This window comes from Rana temporaria, chromosome 8, assembly GCF_905171775.1.
Source record: "Rana temporaria chromosome 8, aRanTem1.1, whole genome shotgun sequence".
In the NCBI taxonomy this organism is placed as follows: Eukaryota; Metazoa; Chordata; class Amphibia; order Anura; family Ranidae; genus Rana; species Rana temporaria.
In genome coordinates this window covers 9,242,477-9,269,953 of record NC_053496.1, presented here as the reverse complement: position 1 = coordinate 9,269,953, position 27,477 = coordinate 9,242,477, and the positions used below count along the sequence as shown (strand labels likewise).

Below are 27,477 nucleotides of genomic sequence, written 5' to 3'. Positions count from 1 at the left end.
TATTGATGCTGGCTGCTGGGGGTCTCTTGATGCTGGCTGCTGGGGTCTGTTAATGATGGCTGCATGGGGGTTTATTGAGTCTGGCTGCTGGGGGGGGGGGGTCTGTTCATGATGGCTGCTGGGGAGTCTATTAATGCTGGCTGATGGGGGGGGTCTGTTGATGCTGCCTGCTGGGGACCTGTTGATGATGGCTGCTGGGGGTCTATTGATAATGGCTGCAGGGGGGGGGGGGTCTATTGATGGTGGCTGCTGGGGGGTCTATTAATTCTATCTGCTGGAGTGTCTATTGATTCTGGCTGCTGGATGGGGTCTGTTGATGATGGCTGCTGAGGGGTTTATCAATGCTGGCTGCTGGAGGGTCCATTGATGCTGGCTGCTGGATGGTCTGTTGATGCTGGCTGCTGGGAGGTCCATTGATGCTGGCTGCTGAGGAGTTTATTGATGCTGGCTGCTGGGGGGTCTATTGATGCTGTCTGCTGGGGGGGTCTGTTGATGATGGCTACTGGGTGGTCTATTGATGCTAGCTGCTGGGAGCTTATTGATGATGGCTGCTGAGGGGTTTATTGATGCTGGCTGATGGGGACCTCCTGCACCCATTCTCTGAGAAATAAAAGGGTATTTACTGTATATGGATAATGGGTATTATAATGGAAAAGATTGGGGACCCCCCCCCCATATGTGATCCCCCCCCCCCCATGTGTGAATGCAGACAGTTGCCCACTATTGGCAGAAGCCGCAATCTTATTGTGTTATTTTCCAAAAATAAAGACTTCCTCTGTTATATTTTTGTCACTTCTGATCCCAAATAGAAGCTTTTTCTGTGTTTTTCCTAAATTTGTAAATGGTTGATAACTCCCCTTCCCGTTGTCATGACACATTTGTTTCAGTCGTTATCGCTCGCTCTCATTTCTGTCCTCCCCAGCGTTTTCCATGCCTTCATTGTGCCGGGCATTACCTTGCCCCCTTCCGTCTCATAGATCTTCCTTTGTCTGGCTCTATCGGCTCGCATCTCTTATTATTTTGCAGAGCTCTCAGTATCTCGTCATCTTTCTATCTCTTCTCCGGAATCCGCATCTTGTTTTTTTTTTTTTTTCTGCTGCCTTTTCTGCTCCATTACGGCTTCCTTATGCCGCTGTCCTTCCCCGTCTTTATCATAAGCCGGGAGCAGCATGCTGATCGCAGACACCCGCCCTTACTTTCTGCATGGCTCATATTATCCTGTTAGAAAAGATAATATAAAAAAAGAAAAAAAAAAAAGAATATTGATACATCAAATCCATGGAGATTTCCCAAAACTGAATTTAGGATTTGCACTGTTTTTTTTTTAACCACTTAACCCCCGGACCCACTCAGCCTCTTTGTGTAGAAGAACCTCTTAGTCACAGGTGTGCGCAGCCTATTGTATTAGGGTGTGCACCCCAAAGCTCAAAAACATATGCATGCAGGGTTGGACTGGCCATCGGGACTACCGGGAGTTTCCCGGTGGGCCGATGGCTCAGTGGGCCAGTTGTCACTCAGGGGCGTCGGGAGGGGGTGGCTAAAGCCCCGAATGGGTCCCCAAAAAGCCCGGAGTCCGCCCTGAGTGTAAACATCCAGACCAGTGATGATTGGTGGGCAAGCGGGGGCGTGCGGCCGCAGTGAGAGTGGAGCTGTCAAAACGATGTCGGGGATGGGCGGGGCCAATATGCGGGGGCACCCCCATCATCAGTGCTTAGATGTGACAGCTCCACTCTCACTGCAGCAGCAAGCCCGATACCAATGTGCGGGCCCCCTTCGTCCAGTACATTTGCAAACACTGCCTGTATACACTCTGACAGTTAGAATGTATACAGGCAGTGTTTGCTATGTACTGGACGAAGGGGGCCCCGCACATCGGTATCGGGTCCTGCGGCTGCAGAGTCTGACTGCTGGCTGGGGAGGAAGGTGGTGGCCGCACCCGTTGCCACTACTGCAAGTGCACGGTTCCAGTGCAGGCTGCAGAGTATTGCTGCTGGAGGGGGTGCATGGCGGGTGGAGTGCACTGTGCAGGGTGACAACAGTGAACCTATTGAACATCCTGCCTGTGTGTCCTCTCAGACCTCTTCTCTCCCGTGTAACTCCTCCTCCTTCCCCCCCCCCCACAGCCGCTCTCATCCATACAATAGAAGACAGACTGTCCGAGCAGAAGTTGCTGTTAAAAAGTTAAAAAGCCTGTGATTGGTTGCTAGGGGCAGTCCTAGCAACCAATCGTCTGTCTGTAACATGGAAAGTTGAACAGCTCCCGCCTTCTGCTTGGACGCTTCGCATCCTCTGAGTGTCTTCTCCCTGCTGTGTAAGGTAAGGGAGGGGGCACTGACATAAAGGGAGCTGTGTTTTGTTGCAAAGGATACCAAAAAGAAGGGGACTGTGTAAGGAGGAGTCAGTGTTTGTGTAAGGAGGGGGGGGGGTCAGTGTTTGTGTAAGGAGGGGGGGGGGTCAGTGTTTGTGTAAGGAGGGGGGTCAGTGTTTGTGTAAGGAGGGGGGGTCAGTGTTTGTGTAAGGAGGGGGGGGTCAGTGTTTGTGTAAGGAGGGGGGGGGTCAATGTTTGTGTAAGGAGGGGGGGGGGGGTCAGTGTTTGTGTAAGGAGGGGGGGGTCAGTGTTTGTGTGAGGGGGGGTCAGTGTTTGTGTAAGGAGGGGGGGGGGGTCAGTGTTTGTGTAAGGAGGGGGGGGTCAGTGTTTGTGTAAGGAGGGGGGGTCAGTGTTTGTGTAAGGAGGGGGGGGTCAGTGTTTGTGTAAGGAGGGGGGGGGTCAGTGTTTGTGTAAGGAGGGGGGGGGGTCAGTGTTTGTGTAAGGAGGGGGGGTCAGTGTTTGTGTAAGGAGGGGGGGGGGTCAGTGTTTGTGTAAGGAGGGGGGGGGGTCAGTGTTTGTGTAAAAAGGGGGGGCAGTGTTTGTGTAAGGAGGGGGGGTCAGTGTTTGTGTGAGGGGGGGGGGGGTCAGTGTTTGTGTAAGGAGGGGGGGGGGGGTCAGTGTTTGTGTAAGGAGGGGGGTCAGTGTTTGTGTAAGGAGGGGGGGTCAGTGTTTGTGTGAGGGGGGGGGGTCAGTGTTTGTGTAAGGAGGGGGGGGGTCAGTGTTTGTGTAAGGAGGGGGGGGTCAGTGTTTGTGTAAGGAGGGGGGGGGGTCAGTGTTTGTGTAAGGAGGGGGGGGGTCAGTGTTTGTGTAAGGAGGGGGGGGACAGTGTTTGTGTAAGGAGGGGGGGACAGTGTTTGTTTCAGGAGGGGGGTCAGTGTATGTGTCTGATTTTTTTTTTTAATATGCAGCGGGGGGGGGGGTAAATGCACTGCCGCTGGTCATAGTAACTGATTTATTAGACCCTTTCACACTGAGCCGCCCATAGCGTCGGCGGTAAAACGCCGCTATTTTTACCGCCGACAATTGCGTATAGTTTGTGTGTGTGTGTGCGTGCAAAAATTAAGTGGGCCGGTCTGGATGAAGTCCAGGGCCAAATTTTTGTCCCAGTCCACCCCTGTATGCATGTGTATACATTATATACTGCCGGTGTCAGTAGAGCAGCGCACGATGTCAGTAGGGCATATATATATTTATGTATATATATATATTTTTTAGGGGCCCCATTATGTCAGTAGGGCAGAGTTTGGTGTCAGTGGGGCGGTGGACGGTGTCAGTAGTTTTTATTTTTACTATTTTATATTACTTTTTACAATTACATGTATTAAAAAAAAAAAAATATTACAATTTTCTTATTATTATTTTTTTAATTTTAATTTTTTTTTTTTTTTTTTTAGGAGCCCCTTTATGTCAGGAGGGCAGAGTTTGGTGTCAGTGGGGCAGTGAACTGTGTTTTTATTTTTACTATTTTATTATTTTTTACAATTACATTTTTATTTATTAAATTACTATTTTTATTTTATTTTTTTATTATTATTTATAATTTTTTTTTTTTTTTGTTTTTTTTTTAGGAGCCCCATTAGGGGGCTTTGGTGAAATATCATGGGTCTAAACAGGGGGGCATCTGCAGCATACAAGGTGATTAGGGTGTGCCCAGGCACACCTGGCACACCCTGTGCGCACGCCTATGCTCTTAGTGTAGAAGAACTTCTTAGTGTAGAAGAACCTCTTAGGCCCCATACTCACGACCAAACATGTCTGCTGAAACTGGCCCGCAGGCCAGTTTCAGCAGACATGTTTGGTCGTGTGTGGGCGCGAGCGGGCCGAATTCCAGCAAACATTTGCCCGCCGGGCCTTTTCCCAGCAGACAAATATTCCTGGACTTGTTTTAAAACAGCCCGCTGGAATTCAGCCCGCTCGGACATGTACGGTCGTCAGTACAGACCTACCGTACATGTCCAGGCGCCCGCCGTCCCTCGCATGCGTCGAATGACTTCGACGCATGCGTGGAAGCATTTTAAAGGCGGGCCGCCCACGTCGCCGCGTCATTGTCGCGGCGACACCGCGTCATCGACGCGGCGACACCGCGGACACGCCCCGCGTATTGTTTACGCGCGGACTTCTGTACGATGGTGTGTACAACCATCGTACAGAAGCCCTCTGGCAGACATGTATGGTGAAAACGGTCCGACGGACCGCTTTCACCATACATGTTTGTCCGTGTGTACCCGGCCTTAGTTTCATCGGTCCAAAGCGCCCGTGTGTATAGCCCATCGGTCTGTTTTCCTTCTGTCCAAAATTTTAAAACATGCTTCAAAATCGAACCGATGGACTGCTGCCCGATCGAACCAAACTGATGGTTAGTACAGAAAAGCATCGGTTCAAAACCTGCGCATGCTCAGAATCAAGTCGACGCATGCTTGGAAGCATTGAATTTCGTTTTATTCAGCACGTCGTGTGTTTGATGACACCGCGTTCTGACCCGATCGGTTTTCGGAATGATGGTGTGTACGCACATCAGACCATCAGGCCACTTCAGCGGTGAACTGATGGAAATGGCCCGTCGGACCATTCTTATCGGTTTGGAACGACCGTGTGTACGCGGCCTTAGTGTGGAAGAACCTCTTAGTGTGGAAGAACCTCTTAGTGTGGAAGAACCTCTTAGTGTGGAAGAACCTCTTAGTGTGGAAGAACCTCTTAGTGTGGAAGAACCTCTTAGGCCTCGTACACACCACAGGACATGTCCGATGAAAACGGTCCGTGGACCGTTTTCATCAGACATGTCCGCTCGGAGATTTCGGTCTGATGGCTGTACACACCATCAAACCGAAATCCCCGCGGACAGAGAACGCGGTGACGTAGACGACACCGACGTTCTCTATCGCGCGAGTTCAATGCTTCCACGCATTCGTCGAATCAATTCGACGCATGCGCGGGATTTCGGTCCGCTGGTTACGTACTAACTCTCTCCAGCGGACAAATTTCTTAGCATGCTAAGAAACTTTTGTCCGCTGGAAATCTGTCCGCTAGCCTGTACACATGATCGGATCTGTCCTCTTAATCGCCTCTGGGCGCAGACCAGTTTCAGTTCGCATGTGTTGCGCTATATAAGTTTTCATTCATTCACATGTCCGGTCGTGTGTACGAGGCCTGAGTGTAGAAGAACCTCTTAGTGTGGAAGAACCTCTTAGTGTGGAAGAACCTCTTAGTGTAGAAGAACTTCTTAGTGTAGAAGAACCTCTTAGTGTAGAAGAACCTCTTAGTGTAGAAGAACCTCTTAGTGTAGAAGAACCTCTTAGTGTAGAAGAACCTCTTAGTGTAGAAGAACCTCTTAGTGTAGAAGAACCTCTTAGTGTAGAAGAACCTCTTAGTGTAGAACTTCTTAGTGTAGAAGAACCTCTTAGTGTAGAAGAACCTCTTAGTGTAGAACAGGGGTCCTCAAACTTTTTAAACAGGGGGCCGGTTCACTGTCCCTCAGACCGTTAGAGGGCCGGACTATAAAAATTAATTTCAAGCCCCCCCCTCACTATTGCAAGCCACTCACGATCATTGCAACCCTCCCCCTTCATCACTATAAGCCCCCCTCACAATCATTAATTGCAAACCGATCATGATCATTGCAAGCCCCCCCACCTCACCATCATCGCCCCCTCATTGCAAACCCCCCTCACAATCATCATTGTAAGCCCCTCATTGCAAACCCCCCCCTCACAATCATTAATTGCAAGCCGATCAAGAACATTGCAATCATCATCATCCCTCATCATCATCCCTCATCACCACCAGCTCCCCATCATCATCCCTCATCATCATCATCATCCCTCATCATCCCTCATCCACCACCAGTTCCCCATCCCTCATCCATCAACCACCACCAGTTCCCCATCCCTCATCCATCAACCACCACCAGTTCTCCATCCCTCATCCCTCAACCACCACCAGCTAGCTCATCATCCATCATCACAAGCCAGCCCCCCCCCCCCCCATTGTAAGCCTCCTTACTGTGCTGTGTCACGGTCTGTGCTGTGTCACGGTCGCTCCGGCTGTATGCTCCCCCACTAACAGTTCTGGCGCGCTGATAAATGTCCCGCCCTCCTAGACAAGCTTGTGTGACAGACAGCACACTGGCTCTATCACACAAGCTAGTCTTCTAGGAGGAGGAGGAGGGCGGGACATTTATCACAGCGCGCCCGAACTGTTAACGGCGCTGTGTCACGGAGATCTCCGTGACACAGCGGGATTGCGGTGTAACCAGCCGGCATTGCCTGTCAGGGACGGGCGGGCCGGTTTAAAGTCCTCCGCGGGCCGCATGGGGCCGTAGTTTGAGGACCCCTGGTGTAGAAGAACCTCTTAGTGTAGAATAACCTCTTAGTGTAGAAGAACCTCTTTGTGTAGAAGAACCTCTCAGTGTAGAAGAACCTTCTTGTGTAGAAGAACCTTCTTGTGTAGAAGAACCTCTCAGTGTAGAAGAACCTCCTTGTGTAGAAGAACCTCCTTGTGTAGAAGAACCTCCTTGTGTAGAAGAACCTCCTTGTGTATAAGAACCTTCTTGTGTATAAGAACTATAGTCAGTATACTTGTGTAGGTAACTTTAGACCATGTGCACTTTTTGAGATTGGCAGCGTTCGTTGCCGTACAGAAGGTTGTTTGTTCGCGTTTGTTTATGATCACAGCGGGCGATGATTTCATACATACCTTATCTCCACCATCTACATTGTGTTTCTTTGAAGTCTACTCCTTTCTGTTTCTATATATGGGGGGGGGGCTGTAAACACGCAGAACCATTCTGACAGCTAAAACTACATCCTGCCAGTCTCTGCTTTAGTACATTCGTCTGGGTTTCTGCATGAAAGTCAACTTAATACTGCCAGCTGGGTGGAGAACGAGCGGCGGAGGCTGACGGCGCGGTGTGGGACATTTTGATATTTGTTAGTAAAGTAAGAAATAAAGCAATAACACGTTCCAGCCATCACTGAGCACAATTAACGTCTGTCAGAGGGAAGTTCTGTTCCGGCTGAGTCCGCAGCGTTCCAGCGCCTCGCCTGAAATTCACAGCAATGTTTTCTACATGTTGAGATGTTTATCCAGCTCAGCAGTTAAAGCAAAAAAAAAATGTCAGATTTAAGGCAAGATCAAAGTGTTATAGATCGAATGGAAATGCTATAGAAAATGTGTTTACTTTGTTATTAGAGATTAGCGATTTTCCTAAAAATCACTCCCGACGTCAATTCACCCGTCTGATCAGCGGGGTTTGCATTCTGCAAATTGCTGGCATTTAACACTGTGGGGTGTTTTCACCGATTTTTATTTATATTTTTGTGTAAATGTTTCAATAAAGCCCTGGATGGTATATTTAGAGCTGAAGGGCCAGGGCCCCCCCACCATCCCAGCACCGAATGGTCCCAAAATAGTGTCAAAAGTGTCCGATTTGTCCGACGCAATATCGCAAGCCATTACTAGTAAAAAATAACAAATAAAACAAAATCATAAATCTACCCCCTATATTGTAGACGCTATGGGCCGGATTCACAGACACTGGCGCACATTTATGCCGCCGTAGCGTATCTCCTTTACGCTACGCCGATGCAGCGCAGAGAGGCAAGCACTGAATTCACAAAGCACTTCCTCCCAAATCTGCGCTGGGTTTCTCAGGTGTAAGTCGGCGTAAGTGGAAGTGGGCGTGAGCCATGCTAATGAGGCGTGACCCCATGCAAATGATGGGCCGAGCGCCAGACAGATACGTATCGCCAACTGCGCATGCGCGGTCCCGTGGGCGCATCTCAGTGCACATGCTCACAATCACGTCGGAAAAAGACTGCCTAAGATACGTCGATTCACTGCCTACGGCGTGAACGTAACCTACGCCTAGTCATATTCAGGTCCTACGTAAACCACGTAAAATACGTCGGCTTGTGTTCCCTGGTGCAGCCCTTTGCATGGATGCTGCTGAGTTACACCTGCTTTATGGGGCTTAACTTTACGCCGGACGTAGGACTTTACGTGCACTGCGTCGGACGTACGTACGTTCGTGAATCAGTGTATCTCCCTCATTTGCATATGTGAATAGAAAATCAATGGGAGCGCCAAATACGTCCAGCGTAAATATGCGCCCACTCTACATCGGCGTAGGCAAGTTACGTTGGTCGGATGAAGCCTATTTTCAGGCGTATCTTAGTTTCTGAGTCAGGCGCACAGATACGACGGCGCATATTTGCACTTACGCGGCGTATCTCGAGATACGTTGGCGCAAGTGCTTTGTGAATCCGGGCCTATAACTTTTGCGCAAACCAATCAATAAACGCTTATTGCGATTGTTTTTTTTTTTTTTTACCAAAAATATGTAGAAGAATACGTATCGGCCTAAACTGAGAATTTTTTTTAAATTTTTTTTTTAAATTGGGATATTATTATAACAAAAAGTAAAACAATATTGGCCCAGATTCTCAAAGGGCTTACGACGGCGCAACGCAATGTACGCCGTCGTAAGTCCTAATCTGGGCCGTCGTATCTATGCGACTGATTCTTAGAATCAGTTACGCATAGATATCCATTAGATCCGACAGGCGTAAGGCTCTTACGCTGTCGGATCTTAAATGCAATTTTTTTTTTTTGCCGATAGGTGTCGCCTCCGTCGTTTTCCCCGTCGAGTATACAAATTAGCAAAATCCGCGAATTCCCGAACGTACGCGCGGTCGACGCAGTGAAGTTACGACGTTTACGTTAGATTTGCGCCGCGTAAAGTTGCCCCTGCTATATGAGGGGCAACCAATGTTAAGTATGGCCGTCGTTCCCGCGTCAAAATTTTAAAATTTACGTTGTTTGCGTAAGTCGTCCGTGAATGGGGCTGCACGCCATTTACGTTCACGTCGAAACCAATGACGTCCTTGCGACGTCATTTGGAGCAATGCACCCTGGGATTTTTTTCGGACGGCGCATGCGCATTACGTTCGGCGCGGGAACACGCTTAATTTAAATGCTCCACGCCCCCTACCCGGCTAATTTGAATTAGGCGGGCTTGCGCCGGGTGATTTCCGCTACGCTGCCGCAACTTTACAGGCAAGTTCTTTGTGAATAAAGCACTTGCCTGTAAAACTTGCGGCGGCGTAACGTAAATCAGATACTTCACGCCCGCACAGTTTTACGCCCATATACGAGAATCTGGGCCACTGTGTTTTTTTTTTTTTTTTTCTGTCTATTTTTGTTTATAGCGCAGAAAAAAAAACTGCAGAGGTGATCAAATACCACCAAAAAAAAAGCTCTATTTGTGGGGAAAAAAGGATGTCAATTTTGTTTGGGAGCCACGTCGCACGACCGCACAATCGTCAGTTAAAGCGAGGCAGTGCCGAATCGCAAAAAGGGGCCAGGTCCTTAACCTGCATAATGGTCCGGGTCTTAGGTGGTTAATAGTTAGTAATAGTTAAGTTATTATTAGTTAGTTATTATTTCAGATTTTCAAATTTTTGGATCTTGGGATTAAGAACTTCCGACTTTCAGAATTTTTTCGAATTTATGAATTGACAAATTTACTAATTCTTTAAACAGTAGGCAAACGCCTGCTCAGTTTGTTCCCCCTTCTTTATTTTAATACTTCAAGGACTGGAGAACCGTGTCTATTCTGGAAACTGTCCAATTACATTCTCTCAAATATAATTCTTTAAACAGGTTTTCGTTAATCTGGATATTTCAGAATTAGCGAAAATAGTTGAAATTTGTTAAAGAACAATTTAATAACGAAACAAATTGCACATTTCTACTTTAATACAGAAGGTGTGTTACTGGTCGGATCACCAGGTGAAAACAGAGGGGGGGAAACCCTAAAAAGGAAAACAAATGCAGCCACCCTATCTAATGAATGGTAAACTGCAATATATTACACTTTGGTTTTGGGTTTAATACCGCCTTAAAGTGGAGGTTCCATCAAAAAAACAATTTTGCTTTAAACTGTAGCTTACGACTAAAAAAGAAAAAAAAAAGAACATTGGGGGTTATCCACAAAGCCTTGGCGCAACGTAACTTTTCTGATTTAAGTTACTCCGCCGCAAAATTCCAAAGTTAGGTGCCGATCCACAAAGCACTTACCTGGAATTTTGCAGCGCTGTAACTTAAATCCGTCCGGCGCAAGGCGTTCCTATTCAAATGGGCGAGTCCCATTTAAATTAGGCGCGCTCCCGCGCCGGACGTACTGCGCATGCTCCGTCGGGTAAATTACCCGACGTGCATTGCGCTAACTGACGTCGCTCCGACGTCATTTGCTTAGACGTTACCGTAAATGGCGTCCAGCGCCATTCACGGACGTCTTACGCAAACGACGTAGAATTTAAAATTCGACGCGGGAACGACGGCCATACTTAACATGGCTTAGGACAACTAGGGCTTAGCCCTAGTTTTACGCGGCGGAACTCGACGTAAACGACGTAGATTTAGAGCGACGGGCCCGTCGGAGCGTTCGTGGATCGCCGTAAGTGTTCATTTGCATATTCTAGGCCGGCCGCAATGGCCTCGCCACCTAGCGGCCGGCCTAGAATTGCATCCTTAAGATCCGACAGTGTAATTCAATTACACATGTCGGATCTTCGTCCTAACTATGGGAAACTGAGTCTGTGGATCAGTTCCATAGTTAGGACCAGGGATACGACGGCGTAACAGCAGTTACTCCGCCGTATCTCTTTTGAGGATCTGGCCCATTTTTTTTTACTCATCTGGAAATGCCTGTTGCTATGCGGTCCCACGAAATCTGCCTTTAAACCACCTAGGATTCTGACATCATCTCCCTCTAATGCTCCTGGGAAATGTGTGTCATCATTTCCCAGGATGCAGTGCGCTGTCCAATTATCACTCCCCCCCCCCCATCCAAGACTTCCAGGAAGTAAGGGCCAGATTCACGTAGAAGTGCGGCGGCGTAACGTATCGTAGATACGTTACACCGCCGCAAGTTTTCATCGCAAGTGCCTGATTCACAAAGCACTTGCAATGAAAACCTACGCTGGCGGCCTACGGCGTAAGCCCGCGTAATTTAAAGGGGCGTGTGCCATTTAAATTAGGCGCGCTCCCGCGCCGGACCTACTGCGCATGCTCCGTTTCGAAATTCCCGCCGTGCTTTGCGCGAACTGACGTCATTTTTTCGAACAGCGACGTGCATAGCGTACTTCCGTATTCCCGGACGGCTTACGCAAACGACGTGAATTTTTAAATTTCGGCGCGGGAACGACGGCCATACTTTAAACAGCACATACGTGTGCTGTGTAAAGTTAAGGCACCTAAAACGACGACTAACTTTGCGACGGGAAACTAGACTAGCGGCGACGTAGCGAACGCGAAAAACCGTCGTGGATCGCCGTAACTCCTAATTTGCATACCCGACGCTGGTTTACGACGCGAACTCCCCCCAGCGGCGGCCGAGGTACTGCATCCTAAGATCCGACAGTGTAAAACAATTACACATGTCGGATCTTAGGGATATCTATGCGTAACTAATTCTATGAATCAGGCGCATAGATACTCTGAGAGATACAACGGAGTATCTCCGCTGTGAATCTGGCCCTAAGTGCTTGTAGGCTTCACAATGCCCACAAGCAAAATGGCAACGGTGTAGATATAGTTTTATAAACTATATTTTTTGAATATCTATGCGGATCGGCGGCGGATTGTAAAATAGTAAGTGACCGGATTTATATTATAAAAACGCAGGATGAAAGGACATACATTTAAAAAATACTAATTGTGGTTGGAACTCCGCTTTAAATAAAATGAAGGAAAACCAGTAAGTGTCTTCTTTATTAGGCAGCATTGCTAAAAAAAAAAAAAGTGATTGTTTTTTTGTAAAATTTTTTGATAATAGAATCTTCATCACTCTTCTAATTTTAGTATTTCTCTCAAACGTTGAGCTTTGGATATAAAGGAAGAACTCCTCCGTATTTTCTCTTTCTATAGCACAATGGCGTCTCCTCCTCGGCATTGTCTATTGTTTGAGCGCGGAGAATTGGGTGTCAGAACCGGTATCCGCGGTTTTGATTAATGATTGTCTTTGACATACATGAAATACATTTCTGTGTATAGAAAAGATCTGTTTTTTTTTTTTTTTTTATCCTTTTGCTCTTTTATCTTCTTTTTATTTTGCTTTTTGTTGCTGTGTCCTTTTTTACTTTTTAAAAAAAAAAAGAAATTCATCAATTTTATTCACTGTTGCTTTTATGTTAACACACAACGGGAAAGAAACAAAAAACTTTTATCTCCTTCGTTATTTAAAGATTTTTTTTTTTTTTCCTCATTAAAAAAAAAAAAAAGAAAAAGGCAAGCATGTAGACAAATAAATCGTATATCACTGACGTTATTATAGATAATGATAAATGATGGATTTTTTATTTTTTATATATTTTTTTTTCTGATAAATAAATAACTCCATTATAAATTACATTGCTGCTACGCAATCTATTTATTGTATCTCTTGATTTCATTAAATGACGTGAGTTCAGTCCATCATTGTTTTTCACTCTTATGAGATTTAACCACATAAAGCGCATTCGGGACTTCATCTCCCCCTCGTATTAATAGGCTTGGAGCGCCTCTGTAATAACCTTGCGCGGAAAATGTATGTCTATAGACTTTACTGAACATTTACAGACCAATAAAGAGAAAATAAAAGGGACGGTATATTTCCCCATAATGAAGACAGCCGCTGAAGATTTGTTTTTTTTCATTTACTTTACCATTAAATAGAGCACAGTGTGCACACAATTATATTATTTCCAATAAATTGTGCTAAATACATTGGCACTCTCTTATTTCTGTGCCCGCACTATTACCAAAAGGTCTCCTTGTGTGTCGGTTGGATTCTAATACCCTCCGGATACTAATACCCCCTAGATACCAATACCCCTGGATACACTGACAGTACTCCTGAATACAATGCCACCTGGATATTAATACCCCCTGGATACAGTTCCCCCTTGATACAATACCCCCTGGATACTAATAACCCCTAGATACAATGCCCTCTAGATACAATACTCCCTGGATACTAATACCCCTAGATACAATACCCCCTGGATACAGTACTCCTGAATACAATGCCCCCTGTATATTAATGCCACCTGGAAACTAATACCCCCTGGATACAAAAACCCCCTAGATACAATGCCCCCTAGATACAATACCCCCTGGATACTAATGCCCCCCTAGATAAAACACCCCCTGGAAACTAATACCCCCTAGATACAATACCCTCTGGATACTAATACTCCCTAGATACAATACCCCCTGGATACTAATACCCCCTAGATACAATACCCCCTGGATACAGTACTCCTGAATACACTGCCCCCTGGATATTAATACCCCCTGGATACAGTACCCCTGGATACAATACCCCCTGAATACAATGCCCCTAGATACAATACCCCCCTAGATACAATACTTCCTGGATACTAATGACCCCTAGATACAATACCCCCTGGATACAGTACTCCTGAATACACTGCCCCCTGGATATTAATACCCCCTGGATACAGTACCCCTGGATACAATACCCCCTGAATACAATGCCCCTAGATACAATACCCCCCTAGATACAATACTTCCTGGATACTAATGACCCCTAGATACAATACCCCCTGGATAATAATGCCCCCCTAGATACAATACCTCCTGGATACTAATACCCCCTGGATGCAATACCTCCGGGATACTAATACCCCCTAGATACAATGCCCCCTAGATACAATACCCCCTGGATACTAATACCCCCTAGATACAATGCCCCATAGATACAATACTTCCTGGATACTAATGACCCCTAGATACAATACCCCCTGGATAATAATGCCCCCCTAGATACAATACCTCCTGGATACTAATACCCCCTAGATACAATACCTCCTGGATACTAATACCCCCTAGATACAATGCCCCCTAGATACAATACCCCATGGATACAAATACCCCCTAGATACAATGCCCCCTGGATACTAATACCCCCTAGATACAATGTCCCCTAGATACAATACCCCCTGGATACTAATACCCCTAGATACAATACCCCCTGGATACAGCACTCCTGAATACAATGCCCCCCTGGATATTAATACCCCCTGGATACTAATACCCCCTGGATACAGTACCCCTAGATATAATGCCCCCTAGATACAATACCCCCTAGATACAATACTCCCTGGATACTAATGACCCCTAGATATAATATCCCCTGGATACAATGCCCCCTATATACAATACCCCCTGGATACTAATACCCCCTAGTTACCAATGCCCCCTAGATACAATACTCCCTGGCTACTAATGACCCCTAGATACAATACCCCCTGGATACAATACCCCCTGGATACTAATAACTCCCTGGATACTAATACCCCCTAGATATAATACCCCCTGGATACTAATACCACATAGATACAATGCCCCATTAGATACAATAATCCTTTGGATGTCCTCACTCTAACTAATGCTATCAGGGAATGGCTACAAACAGAAAATGAAAACCAGAAGGATTAGGCAAAGTTCTAAAAACAGCAGGAAGTTGGTTACAGCGGAGTTACACCCTAAAGTGGAACTTCCGATCATCTGATAACTCCCCTCCTCCAGTGCCACAATTGGCACCATTCGTGGGGCAGGGGGGACAGGATACCTGACCTTTGACAGGTATCCTTTCCCACTTCCAGGAGTCCGAGCCGTGGCCCGTGATGTCAATTTTTTTGACATCACGGGCCATTTCACTAAGTAAGTGTAAATAATTGTAAAAAAACACACTCACCGTGGAAAAAAGTCCTTTATTAAAAAAAAAAAAATGCAATCACTGTGCCCTTCAAATGCAGCCACTGTGCCCATCAATTATAGCCACTGTGCCCATCAAATGCAGCCACTGTGCCATCAAATGCAGCCACTGTGCCCATCAAATGCAGCCACTGTGCCCATCAAATGCAGCCACTGTGCCATCAAATGCAGCCACTGTGCCCAACAATTGCAGCCACTGCATCATCAATTGCAGCCACTGTGAATCTATCTATTACTTATATAGGGAGGTGGTGTGATAGAGGGGGCGACACCCATGCACCCTTAATGGACGGGCCAACACTGGCTGTAACTCTGAAAAAGTTTATAAAAATAATACATAAAAAGAAAAAAAGAAAAACAGCCAGGCATAACACAATGCCTGTGCAGTCAAGTTTCATAGGATAAAGTTGATAAAATGTAATTCTTCGGCCCCGTACACACGACCAAACATGTATGCTGAAACTTTCAGCATACATGTTCGGTCGTGTGTAGGCGCGAGCGGGCAGAATTCCAGCAAACATTTGCCCGCCGGGCCTTTTCCCAGCGGGCAAATATTCCTGGACTTGTTTTAAAACCGTCCGGACATGTATGGTCGTTAGTACAGACCTACCGTACATGTCCGAGCGCCCGCCGTCCCTCGCATGCGTCGAATGACTTCGACGCATGCGTGGAAGCATTTAAAAGGCCCGCCCACGTCGCCGCGTCATCGCAGCGTCATCGTCGCGGCGACGGCGCGGACACGCCCCGCGTATTGTTTACGCGCGGACTTCTGTACGATGGTTAGTACAGCCATCGTACAGAAGTCCCCGGGCAGACATGTACGGTGACACGTACATGTTTGCCCGTGTGTACCCGGCCTTATTTTCATGTCACTGGCATTTAATAATTTCTAATAGCCAGATTCACGTAGGCGGGCGCAACGTTAGGCAGGCGTAGCATATGGCATATACGCTACGCCGCCGTAAGTTAGAGAGGCAAGTGCTGTATTCACAAAGCACTTGCCTCCTAAGTTGCGGCAGGGTAGCGTAAATGGGCCGGCGTAAGCGCGCTTAATTCAAATTGTGAAGAGGTGGGCGTGTTTTATGTAAATATACCATGACCCGACGTGATTGACGTTTTTAACGAATGGCGCATGCCGTCCGTGGACATATCCCAGTGCGCATGCTCCAAAGTACGCCGCAAGGACAGGTTTCGACGTGAACGTAAATTACGTCCAGCCCCATTCACGGACGACTTACGCAAACGACGTAAAATTTTCAAAATTCGACGCGGGAACGACGGCCATACTTAACATTGGCTAGGCCAGCTTTTTGTTCGACTAACTGTACGCCGGAAAAAGCCTTACGTAAACGACGTAAAAAAATGCCCGACGTGATTGACATTTTTAACGAACGGCGCATGCGCCGTCCGTGGACATATCCCAGTGTGCATTGCTCCAAAGTACGCAGTTTCGACCTGAACGTAAATTACGTCAAGCCCGATTCGCGTACGACTTACGCAAGCGACGTAAAAATATACGCTTGTTCCGACGTCCATACCTTGCACCTAGGGAGCAGCTTTATCTTCGCCGGCGTATCTCTAATGTAAACGGCGTAACTAATTGCGACGGGCGCACGTACGTTCATAAATCGGCGTATCTAGTCATTTGCATATTCTACTCCGAACTCAACGGAAGCGCCACCTAGCGACCAGCGTAAATATGCACCCTAAGATACGACGGCGTAGGAGACTTACGCCGCTCGTATCTTAGCCTAATTTAAGCGTATCTGGTTTACAGAATACGCTTAAATTTGCGACGGCGTAGATTCAGAGTTACGACGGCGTATCTACTGATACGCCGGCGTAAACCTATCTGAATCCACCTGTTTATAAAGTGAATTATTTCTTCTGGATATTGTGTATGTGTGTGGAGTCTCATATAATGAGCGGACTTGGATGTGAATGATCAGGAACATTAGCGGTGAAGTGCGGTCTCCACAGGAAGAGTCCACTTTGCTGCTGGATGCATCATAGTCACGCCACTGAGGCTGAAAGCCCTATCTGTACGCCTTGTAAGAGCTGGAACATAAGGGGTTACCATGGTAACTAAAAAAAAGGTATAAGACTAAAAAAAATAAAAAGATAAAAAAAAGTATATAAATATAATTATACTGTATATCACCAGACACTTGACTTAGATGTAGCATCGTGTCCATTCATACCGCACATTTCAGCCTTGGAAGATGATAGAGTTCTGTAATGAATGTCTATGGAGAACTGCACAGGCTTTGTTGCGACACAATCCTATAGAAGCCGACATCTCACCCAGAGAAGAGAGACGTATCGTTTTAATGTATAGGCTGACCAGACCAACCCCAGACATGCTTTGTAGCGAGGGGAAAGTGGTTGTAGCAGCGACCTAAGGACTGTGATGTTTGGTTTCCACCACTTGACCTCCGGGCTTTTTATCCTGACACTTTTATTCACATGTAACAATCGGTATTCTTTGCTAGAATATAAGTTAGAAGCGTCAATTATATATTATTATATATGGACCCACTAACGGGTGGACCTCCAATCCTAGACAAATTATCATATAGCCGGATTCAGGTAGGGGAGCGTATCTTTAAGGCGGCGTAGCGTATCGTATTTACGCTACGCCGCCTTAGTTCAGAGAGGCAAGTACTGTATTCACAGAAAAATTTAATACCTCTAAAGAAGGTGGGATTTTCCGGGCAACCACAATTAGAAATGACAACTGAGGTCATAAAAATATTGTTTTTAATACAAAAAATAGATAAACTAAATATCATAATGACATATCAAAATACACTGTAAAAGTAACAATCTGAGAAAAATTACTACTGTAGATCATCGTGTGCCCCAGGACAAGGCTAAGGGCACAGATGGTTGTTTCCAACGCGTTTCAAATGTTTGTTTCAAAATTACATCCTTCTTCAGGGAAATTGAACAGTAAAACTTTTCTAGAACATGAAAATAAAAAGTAGAAAAAACAAAATAAATATTGTGATCAGGCATAAGCATCGGAGTACATCTAATGCAGAATATGAGCATGAGAGGGAAGAAGCCAAAGCAGGTTCATTATCCAACAAAAATGGACTCACCCTCTCCTAGGCAAGGAGTGCCTGGATTGTCCCCAGGGAGGCGTGGGCGCCCCAACACCAAAATAGCGTAGCCGGACCGGATGACACATCCAATGCCCAAGAGGGATCCTTCATCTATAAGGGCTCCAGAACCATAGGGGGTGGGTGATGAACAATCAATTCCACTATCCGGTCAGCAACCAACCATAGCATAAGCAGTCCCAGCTAAGGAGGTCAAATACACATATAAAAGAGTATGAGTACTGTACTTTACAAAGCACTTGCCTCCTAACTTACGGCGGCGTAAGGTAAATGTGGCCGGCGTAAGCGCACCTAATTCAAATGAGGATGGGGGGGGCGTGTTTTATGTAAATTACTTGTGACAGTGTGCATTGCTCCAAAGTACGCCGCAAGGACGTATTGGTTTTAACGTGAACATAAATTACGTCCAGCCCCATTCACGGACGACTTACGCAAACGACGTAAAATTTTCAAATTTCGATGCGGGAACGACGGCCATACTTAACATTGGCTACGCCACCTAGGGGGCAGCTTTATCTTTATACGGCGCACCTGTTTTGGTACATTGGTTCCACTCCTGCATTTCTTTTGTTTTTCCAGTGCTCTTCTTTGCTAGACCAACTATAGGTAGGGGTGGGTATAGGTCATCACCTGTACCCTATCTATTGATAAGCACGCCTGCGCTCCTTTTTAGGAGACTTTAAAATTCATAGTTAGGACTGCAGTACACGGAGTGCCTTGACGCGGCCTGCAGCTCACACAGGTATTTGCAAATACATGCAACCAAACCTCTGTTTTTAATGCATACAGCTAGACAGATTAATTTGGGTTAGTGCTTTTTTGGTTGGTAACTTTGAGCCTGGCTATTATGAAAGCATTTTTTATATTCCATATATATATTTAATCGCATACTGCTAAAAACGCATCTCATTTAAAGTCCATTTACAGGGATGAAGGCCTGTGGTAGTTTCTATCATATGCCCCATCTAAAGTCCCAACCCTATCCCCCCCTTTTTTAACACATCCCAAATAATAAGGTCCCATCAGGGCGAAGACAAAGGGTGGGCAGAACGGGTGGCTGCCCTGTGCACTGTGGTATCATGTGAGGTGGAGGGCACTGGGAGGAGATTGGGGGAAGAACATTTATGTTGAGAGGGGGAATTTAGGGGACAGCCGGGGCTAAAAACTGCTCTAAGATGAGAATTTGGAGGGGTGCTGGGAGTGGTAATTTGGGGGGGGGGGAGATAATTTGTGCTAGGAGAGGGATTGGGGGGGGGGGGGGTGTGCTAGAATAGCTGATATGGTAGAAGAGGGAGGGAATTAGTGCTAGGATGGGAATTTTTTTTTGTTGGGAGGGGTTTGTGCTAGTAGGAATAGGGACAATTGGGGGGCATTCATTCAAATGCCTCGAAAAGCCGAAGTTTGGTCAAAACCTACCATTGGCTTATCCCTAATGACAAAGTCCTATCAGGACTGAGACAAAGGGTGGGCAGAAGGGAGGGGCTGCCCTGGGAACTGTGGTATCATGTGAGAGGGGGGGGACAGTTGGGGGTATTTGTGCAGGGGGGGAAATGGGGGTGGGAAATTGGTGTTTGGAGTGGTGGGGAGAGAATTTGTGCTCGGAGGGGAAATTTTAGGAATAGAGGGTCTGTGCTATGAGGGGCCATTTTTTTTGTGGGGAGGGGGTGGGGGTTTAGGGAGAGAGAGAGGATTTGAGCTGGTAGGGTTAATGAGGGCAAAGATTAGTGCTGGGAGAGGGTATTTCTGCATTGGGGGAGATTGGTATTGGGAGGAGGGGCAATTTTAGGGGGTAATCAACTAATCATACATAGTAATGCTTGATTTTTTGGGGGGGGGGTGAATTTTTGCTCACAAAACGCTCTTACATCTTGGGGGGGCACAGTTTGGTATGCTCACCCTAGGCTGTAGATGACCTTGTCCCGGCACTGTGTCCTTACCTATTATTTGGATTCATTGGAGGTATTATTGAGGGTTATATTTGTACTTTTTGACTGATGCACTTTAATGAGTTTGAATGGACGCTTATGTTTATGATTTGTTATGTGATTAGGGGGTTAAGTCATTTTTTTTTTTTGAGCGCTGTATCATTTTATGTTGTACTTAACATATTAGCGTGAAAAGGTTACAGCTTCTCATTGTAATAACAGTCCTTTCCCGATCGTATGCTAATCACTTCATATTGAATGCTTGGGTGCAATCCGCCTAATTATATAGTTACTGTTTATTTATATTACACATTTTTACTATGCGCGCTCACGATAACATCTTAGAACATAAATGAGTTTCATTGTAGCTTCTGCAGAGATTAGAGTATCTGTTCCGTAGTCACACCTGAACACAAGGGTTAAATAAAGAGGAAATTCAGTTGTGTTTTCCTTCGACATTCTCTCAGATGTTGCAAAAAAAAGAAATTGTTTATTATTTGATGCGCTCAATAAAACCAGTTTACAAGAACCACTTTGATTGTTACATAAATTGGACGATGCCCCCAGAGCGAAGAAGTCCTGACCACATTGTATGTTTTACTTCCAGATGTCAAGGATGATGCTGCTGGTCTTGCTGCTTTCCATCGTTCTGTACTGCGGGGGCGCTCAGCGCTCGGAGCCCATGTTCACGGCTATCACCGCCACCGCCCTACCGCCAGACTACGAAAACAACCCGACGCAGCTGAATTATGGGGTGGCCATCACCGATGTGGACAACGATGGAGACTTTGAAATTGTAGTCGCTGGGTAAGTGGCATTCAAAGCCTTTTATAACATATACATTGTATATATATATATACTAAATGCTGTATTTTTAATCATATAATATTTTTTATTGCCTTTTAGGGCCCGGATTCACATACATTGGCGCATATTTATGCCCGCGTAGCGTATCTTTTTTACGCTACGCCGAACCAGCGCAGAGAGGCAAGCACAGTATTCACAAAGCACTTGCTCCCACTCGCTGTCAAATCTACGCTGGTTTTTTTTTCGGCGTAAGCCAGCGTAGGTGGAAGTGGGCGTGAGCCATGCTAATGAGGCGTGACCCCATGCAAATGATGGGCCGACTGCCATACAAGTACTTAAAACGAACGGCGCATTTGCCGTCCCGTGGACGTATCCCAGTGCGCATGCTCAGAATCACGTCAGAACTACTCCCTAAGATACGACAAATCACTGCCTACGACGTGAACGTAACCTACGCCCAGCCCTATTCACGTACTACGTAAACAACGTAAAACACGACGGCTGTGTTCCTTTGTGTAGCCATTTGCATGTATGCTGCTGATTTACACCTGTTTTATGGGGCATAACTTTACGCCGGACGTATGACTTATACAAACCGCGTATATTATGCGCCGGGCGCAAGTACGTTCGTGAATCGGCGTATCTCCCTCATTTGCATATGTGAATAGAAAATCAATGGGAGCGCCAAATACGTCCAGTGTAAATATGCGCCCATGATACACCGGCGTATGAAAGTTACGTCGGTCGGATGAAGCCTATTTTCAGGCGTATCTAGTTCTGTGGGCACGGCGCACAGATACGACGGCGCATATTTACACTTACGCGGCGTATCTCGAGATACGTCGGCGTAAGTGCTTTGTGAATCCGGGCCTAGGTTTTTTTTTGTGGAGTTCCACACGGTTTTTGAAGTTAACCTTAATAGCATTCCCGCATTGCGTACATTGTGAAATGGAATAATACATATTTTTTTTTCCTAAAGGTTACCTGTATACAGTGGAACCTCGGATTGCGAGTAGCGCGGTTAACGAGCGTTTCGCAAATACGAGCACTGTATTTTTAAAAATCGTAACTCAATTTGCAAGGGTTGTCTTGCAAAATGAGCACGATTCAGGCCAAAGCGGTGTGCAGTACGGCGTTTGGCCTGAGGTGGGGGTGGGGCGCCAGAGCCGAGCAGAGCCGAACGTCGTCAAATCGCAGCCGTTCGGAAATGCACGGAAAGGCCCCGAGGACAGCTTGGCTGACCTCGGCAAATCTCGGGGACGAAGTCTTTCTGAGGTTTGCCGAGGTCAGCCGAAGTGTCCTCGTGCCTTTTTGGCCGTTTCCGAGGATCTCTGCTGCCCGATCGCCGCCTTTGGCCGCTTGCGGTATTGCATGCCATTGAAGTCAATGTGGAGCAAATTATTTTCGTTTCCATTGACTTCAATGGGGAAACTTGCTTTGATATGCGAGTGCTTTGGATTACGAGCATTCTCCTGGAACGGATTATGCTCGTAATCCGAGGTTCCACTGTAGCCGTGTTTTCTATGACATTTCCTTTCTCTGCCACTCGTGGGTATGGTCATCATATCCGGCAGCGCACTGTCTCGTGGGAGCTATGTGTCATTATTGGATGGCTGCCGCTAATTCTCGCGATATCCCCCGAAACCGATTTACCTTTGTTGCCATCACAACAGGGCTGGCACTTTGTTGTGATGGCGACGCCAGAAATTTACGGCGCCGCGCGCCATACATAACGTGCATGCACGGGAATGGGTGGTGGTGCATGCTGGTAGCTCAGCAACACCGTATCCCCGGGACTGTCTGCTTGTGGGCTTCACAGGCATGATGCAAGATGCCCACAAGCAAGATGAAAACAGTCAGTAAGGAATTATATAACTTTGTTTTTCGTACGAAACCGGACATTGGGGGATATATTGGAAAAAAAGAAGTGAGTGTTACATTTAAATAATATAAACTGCTGAATTTCTGGACCGGACTAGGGCCAGTGGGAGTAGAAAATGTCCTGGCATCCAGTGAGAGTAAAGCCTAAGGGCTTTCACACTGGATCGTTGCGCTGGCAGGACGGTAAAAAAAGTACTGCTAGCCGCATCTTTGAGGCGCTGTAGGAGCAGTGAATACACTGGCCGGTTTTAACCCTTTTTTGGCCGCTAGCGGGGGTTAAAATATAATACATTTTCGAACTCATATTTTACGGTATATTCAAATTCAAACAAATTTTCAAATTCATATTTTACGGTATATTCAAATAAATTCAAATACAAATTCAAATAAATTTTCGAATTCATATTTTAGGGTATATTCAAATTCAATTTCCAAATTCATATTCAAACTCATTTTTTCTAATCCAGTTAATTTTTTTAATTTTAATTTATTTCAAATAATTTAAATTTGTTACTATTGTTATTCGGAAATTCCGAAACACATCACACATGTCTAGTTAAAGCGGGAGTTCACCCTAAAAAAAAAATTTAACATTAGATTGAGGCTCATTTTGTCAAGGGGAATCGGGTATTTTTTTTAAAAACGAAGCCGTACTTACCGTTTTAGAGAGCGATCTTCTCCGCCACTTCCGGGTATGGTCTTCGGGACTGGGCGTTCCTTCTTGATTGACAGTCTTCCGACAGGCTTCCGACGGTCTTATCCATCGCGTCACGAGTAGCCGAAAGAAGCCAAACGCCGGTGCGGCTCTATACGGCGCCTGCGCACCGACGTTCGGCTACTTATGGAAAATCGTGACGCGATAGATGCGACCGTCGGAAGCCTGTTGGAAGACTGTCAATCAAGAAGCAACGCCCAGTCCCGCAGCCCATACCCGGAAGCGGCGGAGAAGATGTATCTCTAAAACGGTAAGTACGGCTTCGATTTAAAAAAAAACTACCCGATTCCCCTTGACAAAATGAGCCTCAATCTAATCTTAAAAATTGTCATTTCCGGGTGAACCTCCACTTTAATATTGGCCAAAAGAAAACACAAGGCAATGCCTGACAAAGAATCTGCCCTTTTTGTCAAAAAACTTAATGAATATTCAAAAAAAATGATGGGATATAGTGGAAGTGGAGATGACGGAAAATATGCACAGAATGAATATGTGTGAGACATGTTGGTTTAGCAATCTCAGGCTTCATTAACTTTATGCAATGACCACTAGACATTCATTCGTTTTTTTTTTGTTTTTCGGGTCATTCGTTATGATCGCAATTCGTAAAATTCTTACATTTGGAAATGTGGAAATTCAAAATGTTAAAATCCGAAACCCGAAAATTCGAAAATCTGAAATAACTAACTATTAAATTATAGAAGAAAAAAGGAAATGTTACCCCGGGGGGCTTTGTATTGCAGCAAAAAATAAATAAATGGATATTATTTAGTAAATACAAAAGTTTTAATATATGTCTCACAAGGAAACGTATCTGATATATTTTTAAACCAAAACACAGTCAAAGTAATGGCAATAAAAACATGTACATACAAGATTAACAGTATATTGATTGGGCCAACCAGGGCAAACCTGCAAAGGCATGGCATAATGTTATAACAATGGTACACATGATGAACATGGTACATATGATAAACCCTGACACGTTTCGACCTTGTAGAGGGCGGTCATCTTCAGGGGGTAGAAAGGAGATGCTCTAGAATGAAATACATCGTATAGGTGAGATTGTTTAAAAAACAAACAAAAACACTCTCAACAGAGAAACATCTACCATATTGACAATATTGTGAATAATGAACATATTTACCCTTTAACGACTAAAAGAAAGGGCAAAAGCGCTTTCCCATGTGCTGCGACTGTGGACCGACTGGAAACCATGTAACTGCCGCCAATACACCGCACGACCCCCGTGGAGGCGGGGGAGCTAAGATGGAAAAAGCTTGGCTGAGTGGGCAGACCAAAAAATGGGCTCCGAGCCTGCGGGGGGGGGGCCGCACTGAACTATTAAATTATAGGTATTGTAATTTCCTTTCAAATTTGGCTGTTAGTGAATGTAACGAATACAAATTTATCCGAAGTTACGAATTACCTGAAATAACAAATGAAATGGAACAAAATTAATAACAAATAATAATAATAAAACGTTTTTATTATTATTGTTATTTATTTATTATTAATTCATTCCGTTCCATTTGTCTAGATACGGCATTTGTTATTTCAGGAAATAATTCGTAACTTCGGATAAATTTGTATTTGTTACATTCACTAACAACCAAATTTGAAAGGAAATTCCAATACCTATAATTTAATAGTTAGTGATAGTTAAGTTATTCTTTTTTTTTTTTAACAAAGTTTCTTAGTTAATTATTATTTCAGATTTCCGAATTTACAAATTTACTAATTTACGAATGTTCGAAACTACGAATCTACGAATTTAAGCATTAACCTATCTACTAATTTAACAATTTATGAATGTACAAATTTAAGCATTTACGGATGTACGAATTTACGAATGTACGAATTTACAAATTTACTAATTTACAAATTTACGAATGTACGAATCTACGAATTTAAGCATTAACCTACTAATTTAACAATTTACTAATGTACAAATTTAGGCATTTACGGATGTACGAATTTACGAATGTACGAATTTACAAATTTACTAATTTACAAATTCACGAATGTACGAATCTACGAATTTAAGCATTAACCTATCTACTAATTTAACAATTTACGAATGTACAAATTTAAGCATTTAAGGATGTACAAATTTACGAATTTGCAAATTTACTCATTTACAAATTTACGAATGTTCGAAACTACGAATTTAAGCATTAACCTATCTACTAATTTAACAATTTACGAATGTACAAATTTAAGCATTTACGGATGTATGAATTTACAAATTTCAGAATATTCAAATTCACGAATATTCGAAGAAATTTGTTAAACGGGTTTTCGTTAATTTGGTTATTTCCGAATGAATGAATTTGTCGAAATTCGTTAAAACGAATTCGGAACAAAACTAATTGCACATGTCTAATGGCCACCAATATTTATTCCTTTTGCTAAGATTTCGTTTTGGTGTGTGACTGTTCTAGACCTTGCACCTTGAAGAAGTACATTCACGGTCACGTTATTGAGATTTGAACTTTGGCATTTGGACAAGTAATGGAAGTGCTTTATGATAGACTTACTATTTATTTTATGCTTTATGTGTGAAGGTTACCGCTAAGTGTTTAATGTTCTCGGCAGCTAAACAATGGTCCTTTTTGTTTGCATTGTGTCTTATTTTATGGTAAAATGTATCTTGAATCAAAACTATCAAGGGGAATTCTACTGTATATGTACATGTATTCATCTTGTTGATATGCATGTTAGTGTAAATGTCTTGAGGGTCCGCCAAGGTTAGCATTTATTTGGTATTTTATATTTATTTTCATGCTGCAGCTTCAACTTTTCTTCTCCTTTTATGTGGATTACAGGACATATTGTGACATTTTCCACTGAGATACCTGCCATTGTTGCCGTACTTCCTGTGGGTTTTAATAAAGGTGTTATTACAGGTCATCTTGAACACGCCAGATTAATTAAAAGTACTTCTTTTTTAATCAAGCGACGCTGTTGTTGATAATCTTCTTCAACGTTTGTCCTCCTTGAAGCCATAATTAACTTTGCTGCAGTACATTTAATATGTGTGTATGTGTGTGTTGGGGGGGTCTTTAATTATTTGTCATATAGTGATGGCAGCTGAAATCACATGAATCTATAATGAGCTTAGTACAGAGGGCATTAACATTGAAGAAAAGGTATTGTGGATGCTGAAGGAACATTGTTATGTTTTGAAAATGTCATGTACCAGGATGAGACTGAAATGGCCAGGGGGCTTTCCGGTCCAAAATTTGGCGAACGGCGTGCAAGGCACAAAGTAGCATGGGTGCCGGGGATTTGGGTGGTTGATAGTTGCCCATGGAGTTGGAGTTGCTCAGCAAGGATATTATCCAGGCAGCAGACAGGGGTCTCAGATACTGTCACGTACCTGAGGGGAGACTGAAATGACGAGGTCGGCCTCTCTTGTATCTCCAGCCCTGGTCCCGCTGGGAGTGGAACAGAGGAAACCGAGGGACAGGAGGAACACGAGTGCCTGCAGAAGTAGACCCGGACACTTGTAGCAGAGGATGCGATTTCGGGGAAGCAGGAGAAGCATCAGATCAGGATAGGCAGCTGGGGAATCATCTGGGGTTAAAGAGGAACTCCGCTTGGACAGGGGCACTGGAACGTCAGGTTGTGTAGAGTTTCTGGCAGGCTTACAGCAAGAAGTTGCAGCAGGTCGCAAGACTGCAGTCGCAGACACTCGGATGGTAGTACGGAGCCAAACAGGTAACAGGAACAGAATCGCTAGAATAGCCGTGTTCGGTAACAGGCGGGCAGCAAGGTACAAGATTGCAGGCAGAAGCAGGATCAAATGGGAAGCCGGAAACAGAAACCAGTAGTCAGAACAGAAGCAGAGTCCAGAAGCAGGGTCAAGGAAAG

The 27,477-nt window shown here is 45.0% G+C and overlaps 1 protein-coding gene across 3 annotated transcripts in view; it reads left to right on the top strand.

Annotated features, from left to right (window-relative positions):
* The window catches only part of CRTAC1 (cartilage acidic protein 1), a 738,783-nt gene that overhangs the window by 139,200 nt on the left and 572,106 nt on the right, over positions 1-27,477 (top strand). For all 3 annotated transcript variants that reach the window (XM_040361273.1, XM_040361276.1, XM_040361274.1), the window contains exon 2: positions 20,806-21,005. In XM_040361273.1, coding sequence (XP_040217207.1) covers positions 20,806-21,005 — 200 coding nt within the window. The remainder of the gene's footprint in view (positions 1-20,805; positions 21,006-27,477) is intronic.